A 19,770-nucleotide genomic window follows, 5' to 3' on the forward strand; every position below is an offset into this window, starting at 1 on the left:
TGAGTGAAAGTCGACTGTCAAATTTCATTTTCAAGGAACCCTCAGACGGATAACCGAGCGCGCCCGACCTCCCCCGACGTCGCGCGAACAAATCTCGGTGGACCGAAGTTAAATAAAGGGGCAAATGTATGCAAATGAAGCACACTTGTGAAATCGAGGTGCTCAGATCCGTAGTAAAACTAGATTTTCTCTTCAGGATATTCCTCTTAAAAAGTTTTGCAGGTGGTAGGACCTTGTGCAAGGTCCGCCCGGATTGCTACCACCATCTTGCTCGCTAATCCTGCCGTGAAGCAGCAGTGCTTGCATTGTTGTGTTTCGGCGTGGAGAGTAAGACAGCCGGTGCAATTACTGGCACTTGAGGTATCCCATCTTAGGCCTCTAGGTTGGCAACGCATCTGCAATACCCCTGGTGTTGCAGATGTTTATGGGCGGTGGTGATCTCTTACCATCAGGAGACCCACATGCTCGTTTGCCATCAAGACGAATAAAAAAAAAGTTGGTGTGACTATTAGATACGTGAGCAGTCTTAGCTAGGTAAATTTGTAAAATATTTAATTTAGTTTAAAAATAATAATGGATGAAATATATAATGGCCATTTGATACAACAAGAAGAAAGAAGAATTTTCCGCTAATTATTGATTATACAAACTTTTACGATCGAGTAATTTACAGATTGGTTTGTGCTAGGTTAGGTTTATTTCATAACAATCCTGTAAACTATCCAATTATTAAAAGGGGATGGAGGTTTGGAGGTGTGGGGGCTATTTTGCGAACGAGATATGGATTTTCATCTGAGATTTTGGAAGGCTGAGCTTTAGGCTGAGCGTGGTCCCATTAGCGACATTAGGCAGTGTTTTAGTCAGTAATTAAAACTTCTTTGATTATCTTGACTTAGATAAATAAATGTCAAAGTTACATAATGCTTAAAAGTCAAAGTCAAAGTCAAAATGTCTTTATTCAATTTAGGCTACAACTTACTTATAGTTTTCCCGCCAATCGTTGACGCTGATGATGACAAACGAGGGTTCGCTTAACAGAAAGTGTTAAATATCTTGTCAGTCAAATGCACAGGCTGATTATGTTTGTGCGGAATGACAATTTATTTATTTTGTTCAGGAAATTAAATCAAAAATATCATATGAAAAGTTTTCTTAATTAATATTTAAAGTTAATTGTTTTGGTCTAATGTAATCCCTTAAAATATTGGTACTTAATTTGTTAGCACTTTGTATAATGTAGGTATAGTCTATACCTACATTGTGGCGACCATTGCATCACGCCGTCAGTCCCCCCCACCAGGGTAAGCAGCTCAAGGCTGGAGCCTGGAGTTGATCCAATGCACGCCTGCCTATGGGTGGGTTGGGTATACATAGATGTTCAATTTCTTCATTGGTCACTCTCCGCACTTATTTCTCGAAGTAGGTACAGTCACCAGCACCAATATCTGACACAACAAGCGTGCATAAATATCTGATACGACTCTATTTCTAGGGCCGGAAAGAAGTGTCAGATATTTTTTCACGCTCCGCTGTGGCAGATATTAATGCTGGTGACTGTACACTTCATCTGAGAGTTTTTTTCAGCGAAAGCTTACCTCAGTTGTTAATCGATTTCTTATGAATGATGACTTACCTGAAACAAATACAAAAGAATAGGTCAGAAATTCCACCAAATACGTTTTTAAAAGGTTAAGTTACAAGCTACAATATGAGATTCACAATCAACTGTTTTGAGAAAAAAAAAACGTATACATTAATCACGAGACTCATGAGGTAATCTGACGGCATTTGAAACTCAAATCTCTACTTAACCAAGTAAGTCTAAGTGATTCTTTAGATATACATAAGTAGTCTGAGTAAAGAGGTACCTATTATGCATTTGTCCCAGTTGTAGAGATTATTATGACGGTTAAATTCTAAAAACCAATCCTCAGTGCAAAAGTGTCGAGATCTTAGCATGAGTTTCAGCCATGGACGTACCCAGCCCCCCCTGGAAATTGTATGATTTGCATGTTCTGCAATATATTATATATTAGGGCGAGTTCATGTATTTTGTGTACCTACATAAAATATTTAAGTCGTTGTGTATTTTTTAGCTAAATTCTATTGGGTATGTAACCTGTAATGATAATTGTAAATTCGGAAAATTGGATTAAATAATAAATATTTTTTTTACTCGCACTCTTAGAAAATGTATGCACTTGCTCCGTATGACAAAACAAGCGCGGGTGATCTGACCTAAAAATCTGACTTGCTCCCCCTAGGTCAGATTGCCAGAAGCTGGGTACGCCCATGGTTTAGCCATGTTTCTCACTTATCTAAATCCCTCTCAAACGACCTGAGCAACACCTGAATCATTTATAACCTAAATATTTTCCACACCAATAACTGCAAATGTTACTATGTGGGTCACACATAGCAATATTAAGACACCGGCTAACTCGCAAATAACTGGCATCTGGGTCACTCACCCGACATACTAAAGTGTATATACGACCCTCGCTTTAGAGGTCAGATGTAGGGCTATAAGGATGGTCCTTTCTTCCTTTACTTTACAATTCTATGATGGCGTAAAGAAGCACTCAACGCTAAAATCTTTTAATCCAATATTATGAATGCGAAAGTTTGTGGGCGCATGAATAAATATCTACCCATAAATATTATATTATAATCATTTGAAAATAGCTTTTGCCCGCGGCTTCGCTCGTGCTAAATTCGGGGTAAAATAGATTTACTTTCTTTATTAAAGTCTGTAATGTCGAAATGTCTTTATTCAATTAAGGCTATAACAAGCACTGAATGTAAAAAAATGTTATATTATTAAAATCGTCAGAATGTTGGAAAAGTTGTAAGTACTCATAATGCAGTTAGTTACAGTGAATTAGTGACATTCTTTTGAAGGAATCCTATCTCCAAAAGTAGACGTCTTTCGTTTGCCGATATAAAGTCAAATTCAGAGTTCAAAATAATCTTCATTAAATTCATATGAATGTCAGAAAAAAAGAGTGCGACAAAATCTTACAAAAGTTGAAAGTACTGATGATGCGGGCGGTGTAGGACTAGTGACGTGCTTTGGAGCTAGGTGGTCTATGTCCTTCAGATGTCATCTTTTGAATCACGATAACGATCATTGTGATGTGATGACGTTTTGAAAGTGCTGTGTATACTTAGCGCGTTCAATCAATACCCGCATGATTAACTGAGCACAGCAAACAACCGTTTAATTCCCTTTAATATTTGCGCGCGAATCACGTGGAACAGACTGAACGTTTCTGTAATCGTTATTTTTTGCTAATTCGGCTTGCGATGGGTTTTATTTAAAGAATAAAAGGGGAAGATTTTATTTGACAAGCCAACCTCCATTAGCCGGTCCTAAATTTCACGAATGAAATGTGTATAAGTAGTGCCTGCGGCTTCTTTCGTGTGGACTTAAGGTCACAGCTCATTACAGCCACCCGGCACCGCCTCGCCTCGAGCGGTTAGTATTCTTCATATGAATTTGTACGGGTATGCGCTCACTACATCAAGACAAAGATATTATCTCTAGATAGTTTTAAAGATTTCATTGTAGACATTACTACTGAGATAAGACATCGATTTTTTCTGGAAATAATGAGTATCCCAAGACTTTTTTCATGTGTGTATGTATTTATTTATTTAGATCTATTTGACAATGATACTTGGCCCAACAACTCAAGTCAGAAATCTAAAAACTGCCTGTTCAAAACGTTATAAGTCTAGTTACAACACTATGTCGAGTACTTTAAAGATAATATTATCGCGAGGTAAGAGCCCTCGACGCGAGTGCCACCTCACATTTGCATAACCAATCCACTGGGTGCCTCTTATAACCCACGGTCGACAATTTTACCGTGAATTTTCGATTTTCTTCGTCTACGAACGAAATGTTATGTGTGCGATTTGTGGGGAGTTTGGAGCACCTAAACAGACTTCGTGGACGATTATATTCCTCATGTTCTTATTAGTAAGTTTTTAACTTACTGGCGGCTTCGCTCTTAACATTAAATAACTATGTGAGTACCTAATTTTAAATGTGTCTAACTGAAAAAAAAAAACAGTGTAAAATGCGATTTGCCGTAAGTAACGGCTTAGGGCCCGAAACATTATGCTGACTGGAGCTTTCTTTACTTTATACCAGGGTTTCTCAAACTTATGGCTCCACGTACCCCTGTTAAAGTTTCTAGACGACAGCGAACCCCTAACCCCCCCCCCCAAAGAAAGTAATAAAATTGACTGATGGAGAAACTAAAAATAAAAAATACAAAAAGACTCCAAAAACCAATCTTAATTATCTTGCTAGTCTTGCAGCCTGGTGGTTTTTGGAGTCACGTAAACTTTGTCGCGAACCCCCTACCGTCAAATAGCGAACCCCTAGGGGTTCGCGTACCCCAGTTTGAGTAAGCCTGCTTTATACTATTCGATGTTCATTTTTATTCTTTCCTTCTAATTCTAATGTATTTTTCTGTAATGTTTCTCTCTCTCTCTCTCTCTCTCTCTATCTCTATCTAAATGGCCACTGTCCTACCTCTCAAACACGAATAACACGACGTATCAATATGACTCACTAACTATGGCAAAGCACAGCAGTTCAGACTCAATCTAGAGTATTCCAGAGACTTCAAATTTGGTAACCATACTTAGAGGCACAACTAAGATGGCATTTTTGAAATTATCACAGGATCTAGCATATTTTTCACAGGGCCTAAACCGTTGCGGGCATAAAGCCAGCACATACGAGTATTACAAATAACAGCCTTGAAATCCCTAAATCATAACCTGGAACAAGCTGCCCGTTTTAATAATTCATGCCCCTAAATATATCCCGTAAGATACATCCAGGGCTTGTAGGCCGGGCATAACCGGGCATAACCGGGTATAACCGGCCGGGAACCAAGTCGGAGCCGGCAGACAACAAATTACCCGGCTATTAGGCACGGCCTACGTCCGATATATGTAAACTGGGAACACCGGGGCAACGTGCTGGTGTGACTTTTGGGACAAGAGATGAGCGGTATATATTTTTTTTCCTTATCAAAAATCCATAACCCTGGTGCGTCATAAAAATACGTCTGCGCACATTTTCACGCAAAATTGACTATAAAACGTTTTTGAAGGTGAAAGACGTAGATGTCTCATCTGAATGAAATAGTGTTTTAAGCAGTTTAATTTAAATTTGTACTCGTATAAGTTCGTCTTTTTAGGAATAGTTGTAATATTCCTAAAGAGCTTTCATTCTGTCGACCAGATACTGTGCAGTAAAATGTTAGGATATGTATGATTATGATGAACTACTTTTCTGATTACAAGCCTAGTTAGTTATTTAACTAAGTGTGCTAGTGTATACCTATATAAGTTCAATTACAAGGTTAAATGTTGCAAGTCAAATTGGACTCGCTTCTTGTGATCGGATTGATTTGAATTTCGTTACTAACACCGTAACACGCGGTGGACAATATAAGTACTGTCAGAAAGGCTGGCCCGACCTACGGATTCTGTTCGGTTCTACCTAGAAAAGAATAGAAAATCGGAAGGCTAGAATGCAATACAAAGTATTCCACCCATGACAGCAACCTGGGTCGGCAAGAATGCCACAAGTAATCTACAGCATCGCTAATCAGAACTTTCTAGCCTGCCGGTGTTCTTTTGCATATACCCGGATTCTATTCTGCTCTCTTATAACAGAACAAAATCGATAGTTCAGTGGCCGATCAAAAAAAGGTTGTATTAAAAATGATATAGGTAACAAAAACTTTTATCACCTTTCCCTTGTGACTTGTACCGCCGCTCCAGCTATCTGCCGGGCTGTTATTAAGGATTGACAGATATGACCTGCGACTAACAAGGGACGAGATATCAAGCCACGTACACTAAACTACTCTAAAAGCCTTCCAAGGTCGAAGGTGGCCCAGATTAATATGCTGTAGGTGTGGCAACATTTTTTACGAGGGTTGTGTAGTCATGGTCGAGCTACAGGGTTCACATTAGAGCATCACTCATAATTTATTTGTTAGCTTAAGTATATTTGTGCCTGAAGGTGATTTACCACCGGCGAGGCGAGGCGAGACGAGACGAGAATTGAAATTTGTATGGCGGCGCCCGCGGCGGCTCGTGGCGGCGCGCGAGAATGCATACAAATTTCAATGAGGGATAAAAGACAGGCGAAATATTGATAGATGGCGTTAGTATCTTGAGGTTTTTTTGTAGTTGCGGTCTTGCTTGCAATGAGGGCTATCGCGTATGAATTCGCCACTAGAGGCGCTAGTGTAGCGTGAGGTCTCCGAAATGTCAAATCTCATAGTTTTTGGGTGAGCTACGCGGGTTTATTTAAAATTAGAATAATTTTGTGAATATTTTGCAATATCTGAAATTAATTATGGCAAATATGCGTTCCGGGGCAATGAATGTCTGTGTTTTGAGACAGTTTTGTCTTTCGGAAACCTTTGTCCTCCCTTTTTTCCGAACAAAACGGGGACTATGCAACACTATGGCATGCTCGATATTTTTATGGTACGGTTTAAGGTGTATTAAATATGATTTTAATCTAAACTTTGTTTTCACGCCCGTAATAACAGACTTTGTAAGCCATACTTAAAACCTCACGCAACAGTGCGCCATCTGGTGAGACAAAAAACGATAGGCCTCATTGCAAGCAAGACTGTAACGTCAAAAAAACCTCACGATACTAACGCCATCTAGCGATATTTCACCTGTCTTTTAGCCCTCATTCTCGTCTCGCCTCGCCGGTGGACAATCACCATTACTGCTGGCCAAAGGGCTCCCTTCTTGACCTCCATATCTATTGTAGAGTTATAAAAGGTGTCTTATATTTCGTCTGGAAATTTCAGTAGGTATATGTATAGTTGTCTAGAAATTTTTAGTCTCCACCGATCAGGTAAGTTCTTAATTCAAATAAACAGTCTTTCAATTATTCTAGTTCGCTCACTCCGCCATTCTTATTCATCTTTCTTACGTAACTCTAAATATTGTTCTATCTAGCAACCCGGGCAATCTTGCCTAGCAACCACGTTTGGCCATGAACCGGCGTAAAACTCCGGGTCATTCAAATTCACCCGGCGCGCCTACCGGCAATTGTTTATACGGAGAATTGACGGCTTTTGACTTCACCGGGTGTTGGGCGGCGTTCACACTGTAGTATACCGGCTGGACCATTTATATGGGTGGGCAATTATGAAACTGTAAAACATGGAAAACCTATTAGTAAGGAATGACAATTGTCATCGATTTTAGTGACAAGAAAAATTTATTTTATAAATCGTAATCAGACAATTTTATTAGAATAAATACAAGGGACATTCACGTATTAATTTGAGTCGAGATTTGTCCAACATATTTCAAGCTAATATGTTGCTCTTTTTCAAGGTGAGCTCGAACGGAAAGCCAACCGTGAAGTCACTTACGGTTTGGTGTTTACGGTTGGCTTTTCGTTCAAGCTCACCTTGATTCGCCTCACTTTCATCAATATAAAACACACAGAATTAATACACACACACAAGTATGCCATACATTAAGATAACGGAATCCAATCTATACGAAGATAAAGCTACATATAACTTAAAAGGTAGATAATCTACGTACTAGCCTATTCCTAAGGGACATATGGCCACAGGCGAAGAAGGAATATGGCTTCTTTTGCTTTTATTTTACTAACAGTTTAACAACTTCTTTAAATTCCCGGCTATTCCCCTATTCTCACCACGTCGCCCCGAGATTAGGCCGTAAAGGCGCGACGTGCCCCCCGCCTAATTATAATCCGCTAATTGCAGTGGCCGCCATTTGCTAATGCCACGTGACCTTAAGATGGCGGTGTTTTCAATTACCGCATTGATCTATCGCAATTCGCATTGGAATTCACCCCTGAAAATTGTAGGTAGTTTTCTTTTACTTTCTAAAACAAGTGCAGTGTGACGTTGGACTTTTTCGGCACGTATACCCACGACGTCTGATTGCATCACGTTTGTTACTCCTCGCAAAAGAAAACATTTTACGACCACTTTATGGTACTGACTTTACTGAGCTGAAATTTAGCATTATTATGTAAGTTCTGTGACAATACAATAATATAGTGAAATTTTGATTCTCTGGCAAGGATTGTGCGCAGGTCGGAACTTTTAAACTGCTAATGACTGACTTGATACTACTTGATAAGGTAAACGTACGAATGCTCGTCGTTGCCCCAGTAGTTGGCATCGTTTATCTTATGTCATTAGCAATAGAGATCACAGCAGGGTGTCATCTATTGGGCATTAGCGTGTCGAGCACTCGGACGTTTACCTTATGTAGTTTAGACGACAGTACAATTACGTACAATCAACAAAAAAGTTTGTATTAAAAATAAAATAATGGGCAAAAACTTATTTATTTGATATTTTTCGACTAGAATTTTGTGCTGATACATGGATCGATATTCGATATCGATCGATATTGAGCCGTGGTGGCCTAGTGGTTTGACCTATCGCCTCTCAAGCAGAGGGTCGTGGGTTCAAACCCCGGCTCGCACCTCTGAGTTTTTCGAAATTCATGTGCGTAGTTACATTTGAAATTTACCACGAGCTTTGCGGTGAAGGAAAACATCGTGAGGAAACCTGCACAAACCTGCGAAGCAATTAAATGGTGTGTGTGAAGTTCCCAATTCGCACTGGGCCCGCGTGGGAACTATGGCCCAAGCCCTCTTGTTCTGAGAGGAGGCCTGTGCCCAGCAGTGGGACGTATATAGGCTGGATGATGATGATGACATGGATCGATACGAAAGAAGAAAGAAAGATATATTTGGTTATTATAAATGTTTTTTGTCTCTTTTTCTCTCTTTGTTTCACTTGGCCGGGTTTTCCTTCTCAGTAGCAAAGTTAGAGAATTGCTCGAATTCGCGAGGTTACCAATCGCCAATGTAACCTGAAGGCAGAAGTTGTAACTCGTTAAGAAGGGTCCCTCTTGATTTAAAGGGTAATTTATCGCGACCCGATTTTTACGTTCTTTAATTAAACGGATATAATACTAACGTTCAAATTGCAATAGCGTGGCAGACGTTTTTTGTTTCAAACGCGAAAGCAAACCAGGTAAGGTAAACGCTCTAGTGCTCGACACGCTGCCCAATAGACGACACCCTGCTATCATCTCTATTGCTAATGACATAAGATTAAAGATGCCAACTATTGGGACAGTGGCGAGCACTGTTAGTGTTGTGTGTCGGTGTGATGGGGTGACAAATAAAAATGACCAAGTGCGGGTAGTACGTGATACGAGTGCCGGTTCTATTGGTGATCAAGTGCGGGTAGTTCGAAGGACTCGCGCTGCTAGGCAGACTTGACACCAAAGAGTATTAGTAACTATATAGCTTGACACCCCACACTTGAGTCTACTTGTGACCACGGCCACAGCCATTGCAATGTTGCCGAAACGTCGAGGTAAATATTACTCGTGTGTGTTAGCGTGATAAGTCCCGTTGGTGGTATTTTGACTATGCACATACATTGTCGTCGAACCGAATGTACCTAATTTAAAATAAATGCGACCACTGGAAGATAGTGAAATTTCACTTGTAAGATTTACCTAACTAACTAGGGGCTGAAAAATTTAATCGGGTTAATCGGATTTAATTTAACCTGGGTTAGCGTTGACAGATACGATTTCACACTACTTTAATCCTAGTCTTTACTTGGTTTTTTTAGCATTAGAAAGAAGGTGGTAAGTAATGTTGACTTTATTGAAAACCACTTTTGAAAGACACACAGCAAATATGTAACAATTAGCAGACATATAATAATAATAATAAATAAATCCATTTATTTCGGGGAACTTGGCCCATTCAATAAAAAATACCTAAACACTATATAATATATGATCATTTATAAGTACATGCTTTTGGTATCATAAGTAATAGTTACAGTTTTTTTAAAACGTTTCTCAATAAAAAGACTCGTCAAGATTGTTTCTGTTTTTTCTAATGCTAAAAAAAAACGAAGTATGTATTAAATCAAACACTCGATTACTTATTTAGTATTTGTTAACTCGGAGATAAAAGTTAGCTCCGGTTCGAATACGCATGCATAATTATGCAGAGCTATGCAGAGTAAGTTAAACGAAAGCTTTTAAAAATCGAACACAAATGGCATGGCAACCCAGCGAAGGCTGCAGACCAATCAAGTTTCAGTAAATTAGGATGGAGTTAGGAAGCAGGCCGCAATCGACGGAAATAGCCGGAGATAGCATCAGGCTTCGGGCGTCTTCGGTGCAATGCGGAGTCGAGAGCGTGGACACCGATGTGTATCAACTCAGTCAATAACAGATACCATCGGCTAGCAACAAGTATCAAATTAAACACCATCAAACCGAACAGAACTTTACAGCACCAAGCTAAGGCCCACAATACCCTAATAATATTACCATCCACAAAAATAAAGAATTTTAAACGCACCGTAGAAGCAAGAAGGTAACATTTCGTCTGTTACCTTTCGTCAATCAAATGGACATTTTATTCGCGGAAATTGTAATTATCTTTAACTTGTTATTTTCATTAAAATGGCTTTTTAATCAAGAATTTTTTTACGCGATCGTTAAGGTGAATCCCGGGTCGTTTTCGCTATTTAAATTATCGAAGGTCGTTGATTACGATCATTTTTCTTTGAACATTCACAATTACAGGGCGCAGGGTTGCCAGTTACTTTAGTATACCTATTTAAGTTAATTTTTAATTACTGCAAAGCTTTTTTATAAAACTTTTTTTTTATTGATAGGGAAAAGAAAATGAAAATATTTCATCCAGTGGTTCAATACTGTTATAAAGTTTTATCAAAATTATTTAATAGGGTTTTCGTTTAAGTACTCCTGGATTATAAAAATATACAAAAACTGCGAAAAAAAAAGTATTTAAATTTGAATTACTTTTGTTTATTTTTTTGTTTGAAAATGAAAATTGTATAATTACTTAAAACTTAAGTCTATTTGACATCAGTGATTGGAACTTCTTGGTAGGTATGCAAGTTGAAAGAGAGAAGGAAATAGTTATTCGTGTCACAAGGGAGCAAGATGGTGCGGTTCATTGAATCCAGAATGTAGCGAAGGATTCTATAATAGAATCCTGAGCGTTGCGAGGGATTAAAGTGTTAACGCCCAAGACGCAAACAATTTTGCTCCCGAGTGGCTAATACAACTTTTCACACCGACTAAGAAACTTGAAAAAAAAACTAAATATAATTAAACAGCAACCAGCATAGAAAATTGCGTCGTATTACAATTATCACCTTCAAAATATTGCATTTGCAATAAAACACTTAGAAAAGCCTTGAACAGAAAAGTTGCACTTTGCTCCCTCTCGTCAGGGAGGAAAGTTTACTTTCTGAATGAGAGGTGTGAAATGATTTTTAGTGCCCCAAAAGTTTTGTGGATTTTGATTGAAATGTTTTTAGTTTAAAAGAAAAACTAAAAAATATTGTATGATGTATTGTACAACAAGTTTCTTGATATTTAATTAATTGTTGACCCAACACACCCCTAGAGATGAAATATTGTAGGGGTGGGAATTGAATAAACTGAAAAGGACCCGAAGGCAGACGGCAATTCCGCAAAGGCTTCGGAATTATACTACCTATTTGTCAAGATTCTTTCTCGTTTAAACGAAGGGAAATAAGGAGTTTTGAATTTAAATTAAACGCCGACTTTAGACGTGATGTGGAAAAGTTGGCGGGTTTGTAAGAGTGTAGGCTTGCTCGAGTGTTGTGCTCTGACGAACCAAAAGAAAGGGTTATTTTATAAACAGAGTTACATATGAGTCGAGCAAATAAAAAGTAACCAGTAAAGTGATATCAGCTTAAACTGTACCAAGTCCTGTATATACGGTTACACGCACACAAATGCAACTTGTATTGTATTATCATCATCATCTTCTTCAGTTCAACAAACTTAAAAGCACGAAGTACCAAGTTCATGTCAGCGAGCCACTAAGATCTTTTATAAAGTCTGCGAGCACGCTATGTGCTTTTTAACGATATATTTTTCATTACAGCCCCAGGGGGTTTGGTTTAATATGATTACCCCCCACATATGTTATTTATGGTGTCTAAGGGCACTTACACTTATTTATCTTTGTTTACGAGTTGGATAAAGATCAAGGAACTTTTAGATACAGCTAAGTAACTTTGGTATTTCCTGTACAAATAACAAACGCTTTGCGTTGGCGAATGGTATAACTGTTATAAGTTGGTATATTTTAAACCACAATAAAAGTAGATACCTACCTAAAATGTACGTTGGCGAACGATGTAATAAGATGGTATTATTTTAACCAAAATAGGTAGGTACATAGATACCTATACCTAAAATTATTACAAAGCATAATAACATAACGGTGAGCGGTAACGGTGGCTTTACGGTCAAGAAAAACATCGCGAGGAAACCTGCACACACCTGTGAAGTAATTCAATGGTATGTGTGAAGTTCCCAATCCGCACTACGCCCGCGTGGGAACTACGGCCCAAGCCCTCTCATCCTGAGAGGAGGCCTGTGCCCAGCAACGGGACGTAAATAGGCTGGGATGATGTTGAAGATAATAATAAAAAATAAACAGCCCTCGTACAAACGACACCTACCGTTCAATAACATATTTGTCGCACTGTATATCCGTCTCTTCTCATAAGCTCTCGCCGTTCATTCTACACAAATCGTTCATTCGATCTGCTCTTTTAACATCAATCATTCATCCACAGCGTGACGTTCAATGCCACATTTATATAGTCACCAGAAAATCTAATGTAAGGAATGTTTCAAGCGCTTTGTGGCAACCCTGTCTACAGCTTTGTTTGGATTGTTATCAGTAAATTGATATAAGATCACTTATTTAATACATAGCTGCTAGCTATTGTTCCGTAATCGATCAAATTAAGTTATTGCCTTGTAAACTACCACCATTTTATTGAAAGAACGGTGTTAACTCGAAACTATTTGTTATTTCATACGTTCAGCTACATATCTACATATCAAATTTCCCAAATCTGTCCAGCCGTTATAATGTGAAAGAGTATCAAACATATACACACTCACACATACCTACCTTAACTCTCGTAATTATGCTATTAAATAGCAGGATTAATTTTAGAAGACCTTGTAAGAGTTGTGGTACCTGTTCTACAATCAACAAGCAGACATAGAAGCTGAAAATCCTCATCATGTAAATGTCAAATGGCTTTCAAACTGCCGTCGAGACTCGCATCGCTGCACTTTATATTTTTAATCCGTTAGTTTGAATGAGTGAATGGAAATCTAGGGCGTAGGGGCAGTCTGTCTGGAATCATTCGAGTTATTTCATTCATGCAGCTTTGCATTCCTTTTATATTTGAAATCATCGCGCATACGGAATTAAAATATGTTGGCTACTGCCTTGTTTTTGAAGACTTTGAAGCTTTATTTTAGCGTTGGTATTAAGCGCAGTACTTAGCAGTTGTAAAAAAAGTAGGTTAATTGTTTCTGTGAGTTTAACCGTTGTTGCAACAAAAATCGCAAAGCCTCTGAATGTGTATAATATGTTTCTAGCAGAAAAGTACTTAAATAAAAATAAAATACGTAGGTACTTACATCAATTATTCAATTTACTCTTTGCATTGTACAGTCGAGTTCATAAGCTTGTGAGCAAAAATTCAATCAAAAATATCTGAACTTCTACGCTATTAACAATAGAGACGTGATCAAATTTGAGTTTTTTTTTTAGCTGTTGGAAACTTTTTGTATAAATGTAATTTTTTAATTAAAGCTCAACAGATAGTATGTAGATTAGGTAGATGACTAGATCCATTCTTTCTGGCTCGTAATAAAACACCGACTTTAACAAATCAGTAACAAGTGCAGACAGAAACATATTTTGATATATTTATTTCGTAGCGTGCGTAAAAAAAATTTGTAGTGAATTTACAGAATTTTTAAATGTTTCATTTTTGTGATTTGGTCTACAAAGTACCTATCATAGAAGTTTAATAGGGGATTTACAGATGCGTTTTTTATTCTTCTAAAAGAGCGAACTGTGGGCAAAGCTAGTAGTCATATAAAATGGAACGATATTCTGGATGGAAACTTTTGCACCCTCATGACGTCACTGAGTGAACTGAACAGGTGAATGAGACGCGTAATTACATTCGCTGCAGGTTCCATTCATTCATTCAGTTCATTGTGAGGCATTCGGTCGAAAATGAACTCGGTTTGGTTTTAAAATTATCAACGCTATTTTTATCTGTATCAAATTAAATGCGACGGCTTAAAATATTTTATAACTGTCTATTGTCTACAATGTCCTATGCCCTGCTTATTTCGTCGTAAATACACCATATTGTTATATGGTGGTTAATAATATGACTTAGTATTTAATTTACTGTCAGTTGTGAATCTTTTTCTGTTTATAGATTTTTTACAAGCACACTTATATTAATTACTTGTGATATTTGTTTATTTGTTAACCGCCGCCTATTGCTCACCTTGTATTTTTTTCTCTGTGTATCTGTTTTCTGTATCGCTTACTATGTCTGGTGTACAATAAAGAGTCTTTGTATTGTATTGTATTGTTTTGTAAGATAAATTTTGCAAGTCGCATTGCACTCGCTTCAAGTCATCAATTTGGCGCGGAACTTCGGAAATTTGAAGTAAAAAATTTTTTTTTGCGAACACATTATTGTTTTTTCTCATTATTTTCAGTGTATCAACATTTTGTGAGAGTGTGAAAGAAATAAATAAAGAAAGAAAGTTTTTTTTTTGTAAATTAAGATATAGATACGGAAATGAAATACAAGCTTTCACCTTGCTACTTCTACTGAGATTAAGAAATCCTTAAGAGTAAAATACTAACTTTACTCTACCTACAACATGACTAAGCCCCATTTGATATCACGTCAGTGTTGTAGATTTAGAAAAAATCTCTATCTATTTTCTCAACTTTAACGCCACCTATCCTCCCGCCGTTGAAACTAATTTTATAAATTTAACAAACATGGCGGAGCGACAAACCACTATTAAAAACTAACAACTGTAGTCTAGTTAAATTACAGTTGCCGAGCTTGCGAATGTTAAAAGCGGTTCGGAAATATCAAGGCATTGTCAGGGGAAATGGGACACACACATCTTTGTTCGAACCTGAACTGCAGTGGAATAATAGAACTTGTGAGCTGATCGATTATTCATAAAGTACTTCAAGTTTTATAAGTAATAGCTGTAAGTTATAACAGAACAAAAATAAATATCAAGGGATATTATCCCAATTGGTTCCAATCGACCAAGTCCCAAACTAAGCAAAGCCTTTACAGTGAATAGGCAACGTATAAACAAGTTAATAAAGGTTACAAACTTAAATGATTAAATAATGCGTTTTACTACGTTAAATGTCCAGACCGGGAATAGATGGATGGATGAAATGGATGGATCTGAGACTATTTGCTTTGTAATCGTTACTTTACTATCCAATCAAATAAAAAAGCAATTATGAATCCTTTATCTATATAAGCTTTGAAGTACAAAAAACGCTTAACAATTCAATTGACCTAATAAAAAGATTTTCAGCTGAAATTGAGCACACATTTTGACGACAACCCGAAGCGAGAATGTCTCGGCAGACCGGGAAAAAATAGTCGCGACCGATCGCTGCCCGCAATAATAACATTACACTCTACGACGTATATCTTTTCAGAAAATAGTCTCAAATAAGAAATTTCCAACGAACAAGCTCAAACTAAGCCCGGAGTTCACAACGTAATAAATGATACGAATCAGTCAAGCAGAAATGAGCCACGATCAAATCGATTCTGTATCGTCAATGACTCGCTTTGTTTTCGCGCAAGTTATAGGGCGGTACGCGACCTACAAAACGCCTGGTTACTGTGTGAAGTGCATAGAAATAGTATCAATGGGTTACCTGTGGCGTAGGCCGGCTCGAGGTCGTCTTCGTCGTCCGTGTGGTGTCGGCTGGAAGCGTGCGAGTGGTGACCCACGCCTACATGCACCGGCTGTATAGGCTGCTCGTAGTGCTTGTGGTGGTCCACATACACGCGGTGGTGGTGAGGGCAAGGCGTCGGCGGCAAGTAGTCGGCCAAGGTGCCGCCGCGCGTCAACGTAGAGCCGGCGCTTAGTGTCCCGCCGCCCCCGCACGACGCCAGCGCACTCCGTACCGACCCCAAATCTAACGACGGCCGCCGCGACAACTCCCCGTAGCTTTCCCCAAACAGCGCGCTTGCCGGCACCGCGTGCCTCACTTCATGGTGATGGGAATGCCCCCCGTTAGACGAGGAATGCGGCGAGGCCGAGTGGTCCCGGCTGTCGCGCGACGTGGACGCCGTGTGGATGATACTCTCGTCGTGCGACTCCATGACCTCCCTCGCCGTCGGCGGGTTAGGGTGCACGTGCGGTGCGGAAGTGCCGGCGCGCCGCGGCGAGCGCCCGCGGTCCGGCAGCACCGACGACGCTGACCAATAACCCCACGCCATTGTTTCACTAATGTACGATCACTGAATCCATAAACACTCGAGGAAGACTTGGCTGAACCTGAGACGGGGGGATGTAGTGCGTCGCCCACTGCCAGCCGACGGGGCGGCGGGGACGATCATGTAGCGGAACCTAATCTCCTTTGACGGCGACACCCCGTGCGGGAGACAAAGCCCCCTGACCGCACTCCGCGGTACTTTCACGTGATATGTGCGAAAATATTATGTTAAGAGCCTTTTGTTGCTTCAACGCCGTAAACGCGTGTTTATTTTAGCGTATTTAGTCCACTGAGTTCCATTTCGTATCTCATTGCGCCGATAGGATCGGGCGGTGACGTCGCGTCGTTTTGCTAATTCGGGTTTATTCGGGAGGATTCGAGGGCAGTCGGGCGGCAGTAAATGAGATGGAAACTTGGCTGATATATAGCGATAAATAGCGGCAGTCGGCCAAAGAGAAGTTTATGCGATGCATGCCGAGCCGTTGGACAAATGTGGACCGAGTGGGCGCATACATTACCGAACTAATGTACTTGGATGGCACACATTAATCTAGGTAGATATCCTAGTCTAGCCTTGTGTGTTTCCACGCGGGATCACGCCCGCGACATTAAAATATAATTAACTTTCCCATGACATGAGTAGTGGAAATTAACCTCGTTAAGACTAAGCCAGAAATCAGGGAAAAACTGGAATGAGGCATTACAAATTGTTATGTTGGGGGAGAATTATTTCGTTCGTGACAACGATGGGGTGATGAGGTGGAAGAAAGGTATAAACAACACGCACTTGCGCAAATCGTCGACCTAAGAGGGTTTTAGTACGATTGCTTTGAAAGTACAGTCGAGGTTTCAGTGTCTACAGTTATCGCGTCAACATGAATGTGTGCCGACCTTAGTAGTTAGCGTATTAAAGGTTTATAGATATTTTTGACATGCACATATTTATGACCTTGATCAAATAATTGATTAAATATTTTGAGTAAATAATTAGCATAATTAATTATGTGTGATGAGCACAATTTCAGGTCTTCAAGAAAAGAAATTGTAAAATCTAACCATATAATGTACCGATTTTATTATGTTTTATTTTCGCGGTTTCCGGTAAAAAAAAAACTGAACCTACTCAGAGTATTTATAAAGGCGAAGCACACCTCACGGAATGATGAACCGGATTCTATTCCCAGCCCTAACTTATGTCTTAGAAATTATATTTTTTAAATATGGGACGGGTTCCAAAATGCGTACTTACGACATTTTATGCCTCCGTGGCACGGTGAGGTTAACGAAATAGGTCAATCTGTTCTTTAAGTGCTTACAGAAAGGTGACGCGTACTCAGGCCACTTCAGCGTTTCGGCGCACTTGCGGATTGTGGTATTGGAAAAGCCTTTAGAATTTTGGGGAATTACTTCAATTTCTATCAAAGTTCAGTCAGCAGCAAAAGTGGAGTGGGGGTGGAGCTCAAAATGACCTACACAGTTTCAAACGCTCTTATTACCTAAGCAATAAGAGTCGTGTGTTTTGCCGACGCTGGCTGTCCATGAACACACATTAGGTACCTATTAGGTATGTAACGAAATCTGATCGTATTATGATTGGTTTTTTGGAGTATTTTTGTATTTTTTATTTCAACTCCAAATTTGTTACTTTTTACGGGTATCCCGTGAAACCATATCGAAACATAGATGTCGCTAGTGCTGCTGCATAAGTAGCGTAGTAGAAATAAGCAACCTGAGATATGTATGCATAGGAAAAATTCGTGTCTAGATTCCTGTCCAACGGTGGTGTAGGGGTTATAGCACGCAGCACGGATTGCTGAGGACCTGGGTTCGATTTCCAGCGCTGGTCTCTTTTTCTGGTTTTTCTGTGCATCCATGTCTCAGTTTGTATTTTCGAAATGTGATCGATCGATTTATATATATTACTGAAAATATTGGGCATCCGCAACGACAGACGACTGTAGATGCATTGTCGTTCTAGAGGTACTAGATACCTAACCCTCTAGCTCTCGTGTCAGTTATTTTTCTAATTGTCTTACTTTTCTCGCCGGAAAACAGCAGTGCAAGCACAACTGCTTGGCGGCAGCAAAGATCCTAGTTCGTTCACCCGCATTTATTTTGTTTTATTGATGATTATTTGTTTTATTGATAGTGTTTTTGAGTAGATTTCTGTATGAACTGGATCCGTAATTAAATGATAAGAGTCGGTGCAATCGGGTCTCGTGTAGGATAAATAAACTACAATACACCGATCGCGGAATTATTTACCTAGATAGGTCTAAAGCATTTTTGCTCACGCTGAAACGCAGATGCTTTTTCGTTCGGTGAATTAGAGAATTTCAATTAAAATTTCCAAAATTAATGGTTCACACAAGAAAAGCCGTGGGTAAAAGCTGGTCGGCTATAATTGACATGACGACTGCGCATTGGACTGCGGGCCTTAGGCAAGGAATGCAATCAGCTTTGTGCCGTACTCGTACAGCGGCATTCTCCGTTGCATCCATTACGATTGGCTACATCAAAGCGATATTACATTCTTAACTAATTGTACGAGGAATGAAGAGGAATAAGCTAATACAACAAACGTCCACAGGCAATTTTTTTTATTAACATAATTCTGTTTAGGAATACATGTTACTTAGATTATTTAACAGGGGGAAAACGAGCATGTGGGTCACCTGACGGGAAGCAATCACCGCCGATCATGGACATGGATGAAAATGATGATGACTTAAAAATACAAATAAATACACGATGAATTTTAATCTGTGATCACTTGATCAGGAACCAATTTTAGTAGTTTAGTACCTAATTGGTGGCGATCGCGAATAAGTTTCAACTACACGGAACTAAACATTTTATTTTGTAATATTTTTATGTTGAAAATAACGTTTAATTAAAATTAATTTTCATTCAAATTCATTGTGGTGTCGGGTTAGAATTACACCTCTCCATTTCTTCCGTGGATGTCGTAAGAGGCGACTGAGGATATAGGTTAGGCTAGCAACCTGTCACTATTGTACCGTTTTTGTCGAACTTAAAACATATAGTTGCTAAAAGTGTCTCCGAAGCGGTAACGTTTCGTTTGCTCTGTTTACCCCATTTGGGAATACAGGCGTGGTGTTTGTGTGTGTGTTGTGTGTCATTGTCATCCTACTTATGGTGTAGACTATGAACTCATAACCCCTTTGATAAGATAGAATTATAAACAAAATTTTAAAATGTATATTTTTTCAGTATAAATAATTACTTCAGTTCAGTAATTAATGTAGGGTGACCACGTATCC

The 19,770-nt window shown here is 39.1% G+C and overlaps 1 protein-coding gene across 3 annotated transcripts in view; it reads right to left on the reverse strand.

Annotated features, from left to right (window-relative positions):
* Positions 1–19,770, reverse strand: part of aPKC (protein kinase C iota type) — a 357,009-nt gene that overhangs the window by 182,185 nt on the left and 155,054 nt on the right. The window contains exon 2 of one of the 3 annotated variants that reach the window (XM_074106074.1): positions 15,923–16,548. The exons of the other annotated variants lie outside the window; for them this stretch is intronic. Within the exon in view, the coding sequence (XP_073962175.1) occupies positions 15,923–16,490 (568 nt within the window). The 5' untranslated portion in view covers positions 16,491–16,548. The remainder of the gene's footprint in view (positions 1–15,922; positions 16,549–19,770) is intronic. 3 annotated transcript variants of the gene reach the window in all.

Source organism: Choristoneura fumiferana, chromosome 23, assembly GCF_025370935.1.
Source record: "Choristoneura fumiferana chromosome 23, NRCan_CFum_1, whole genome shotgun sequence".
NCBI classification, from domain to species: Eukaryota; Metazoa; Arthropoda; class Insecta; order Lepidoptera; family Tortricidae; genus Choristoneura; species Choristoneura fumiferana.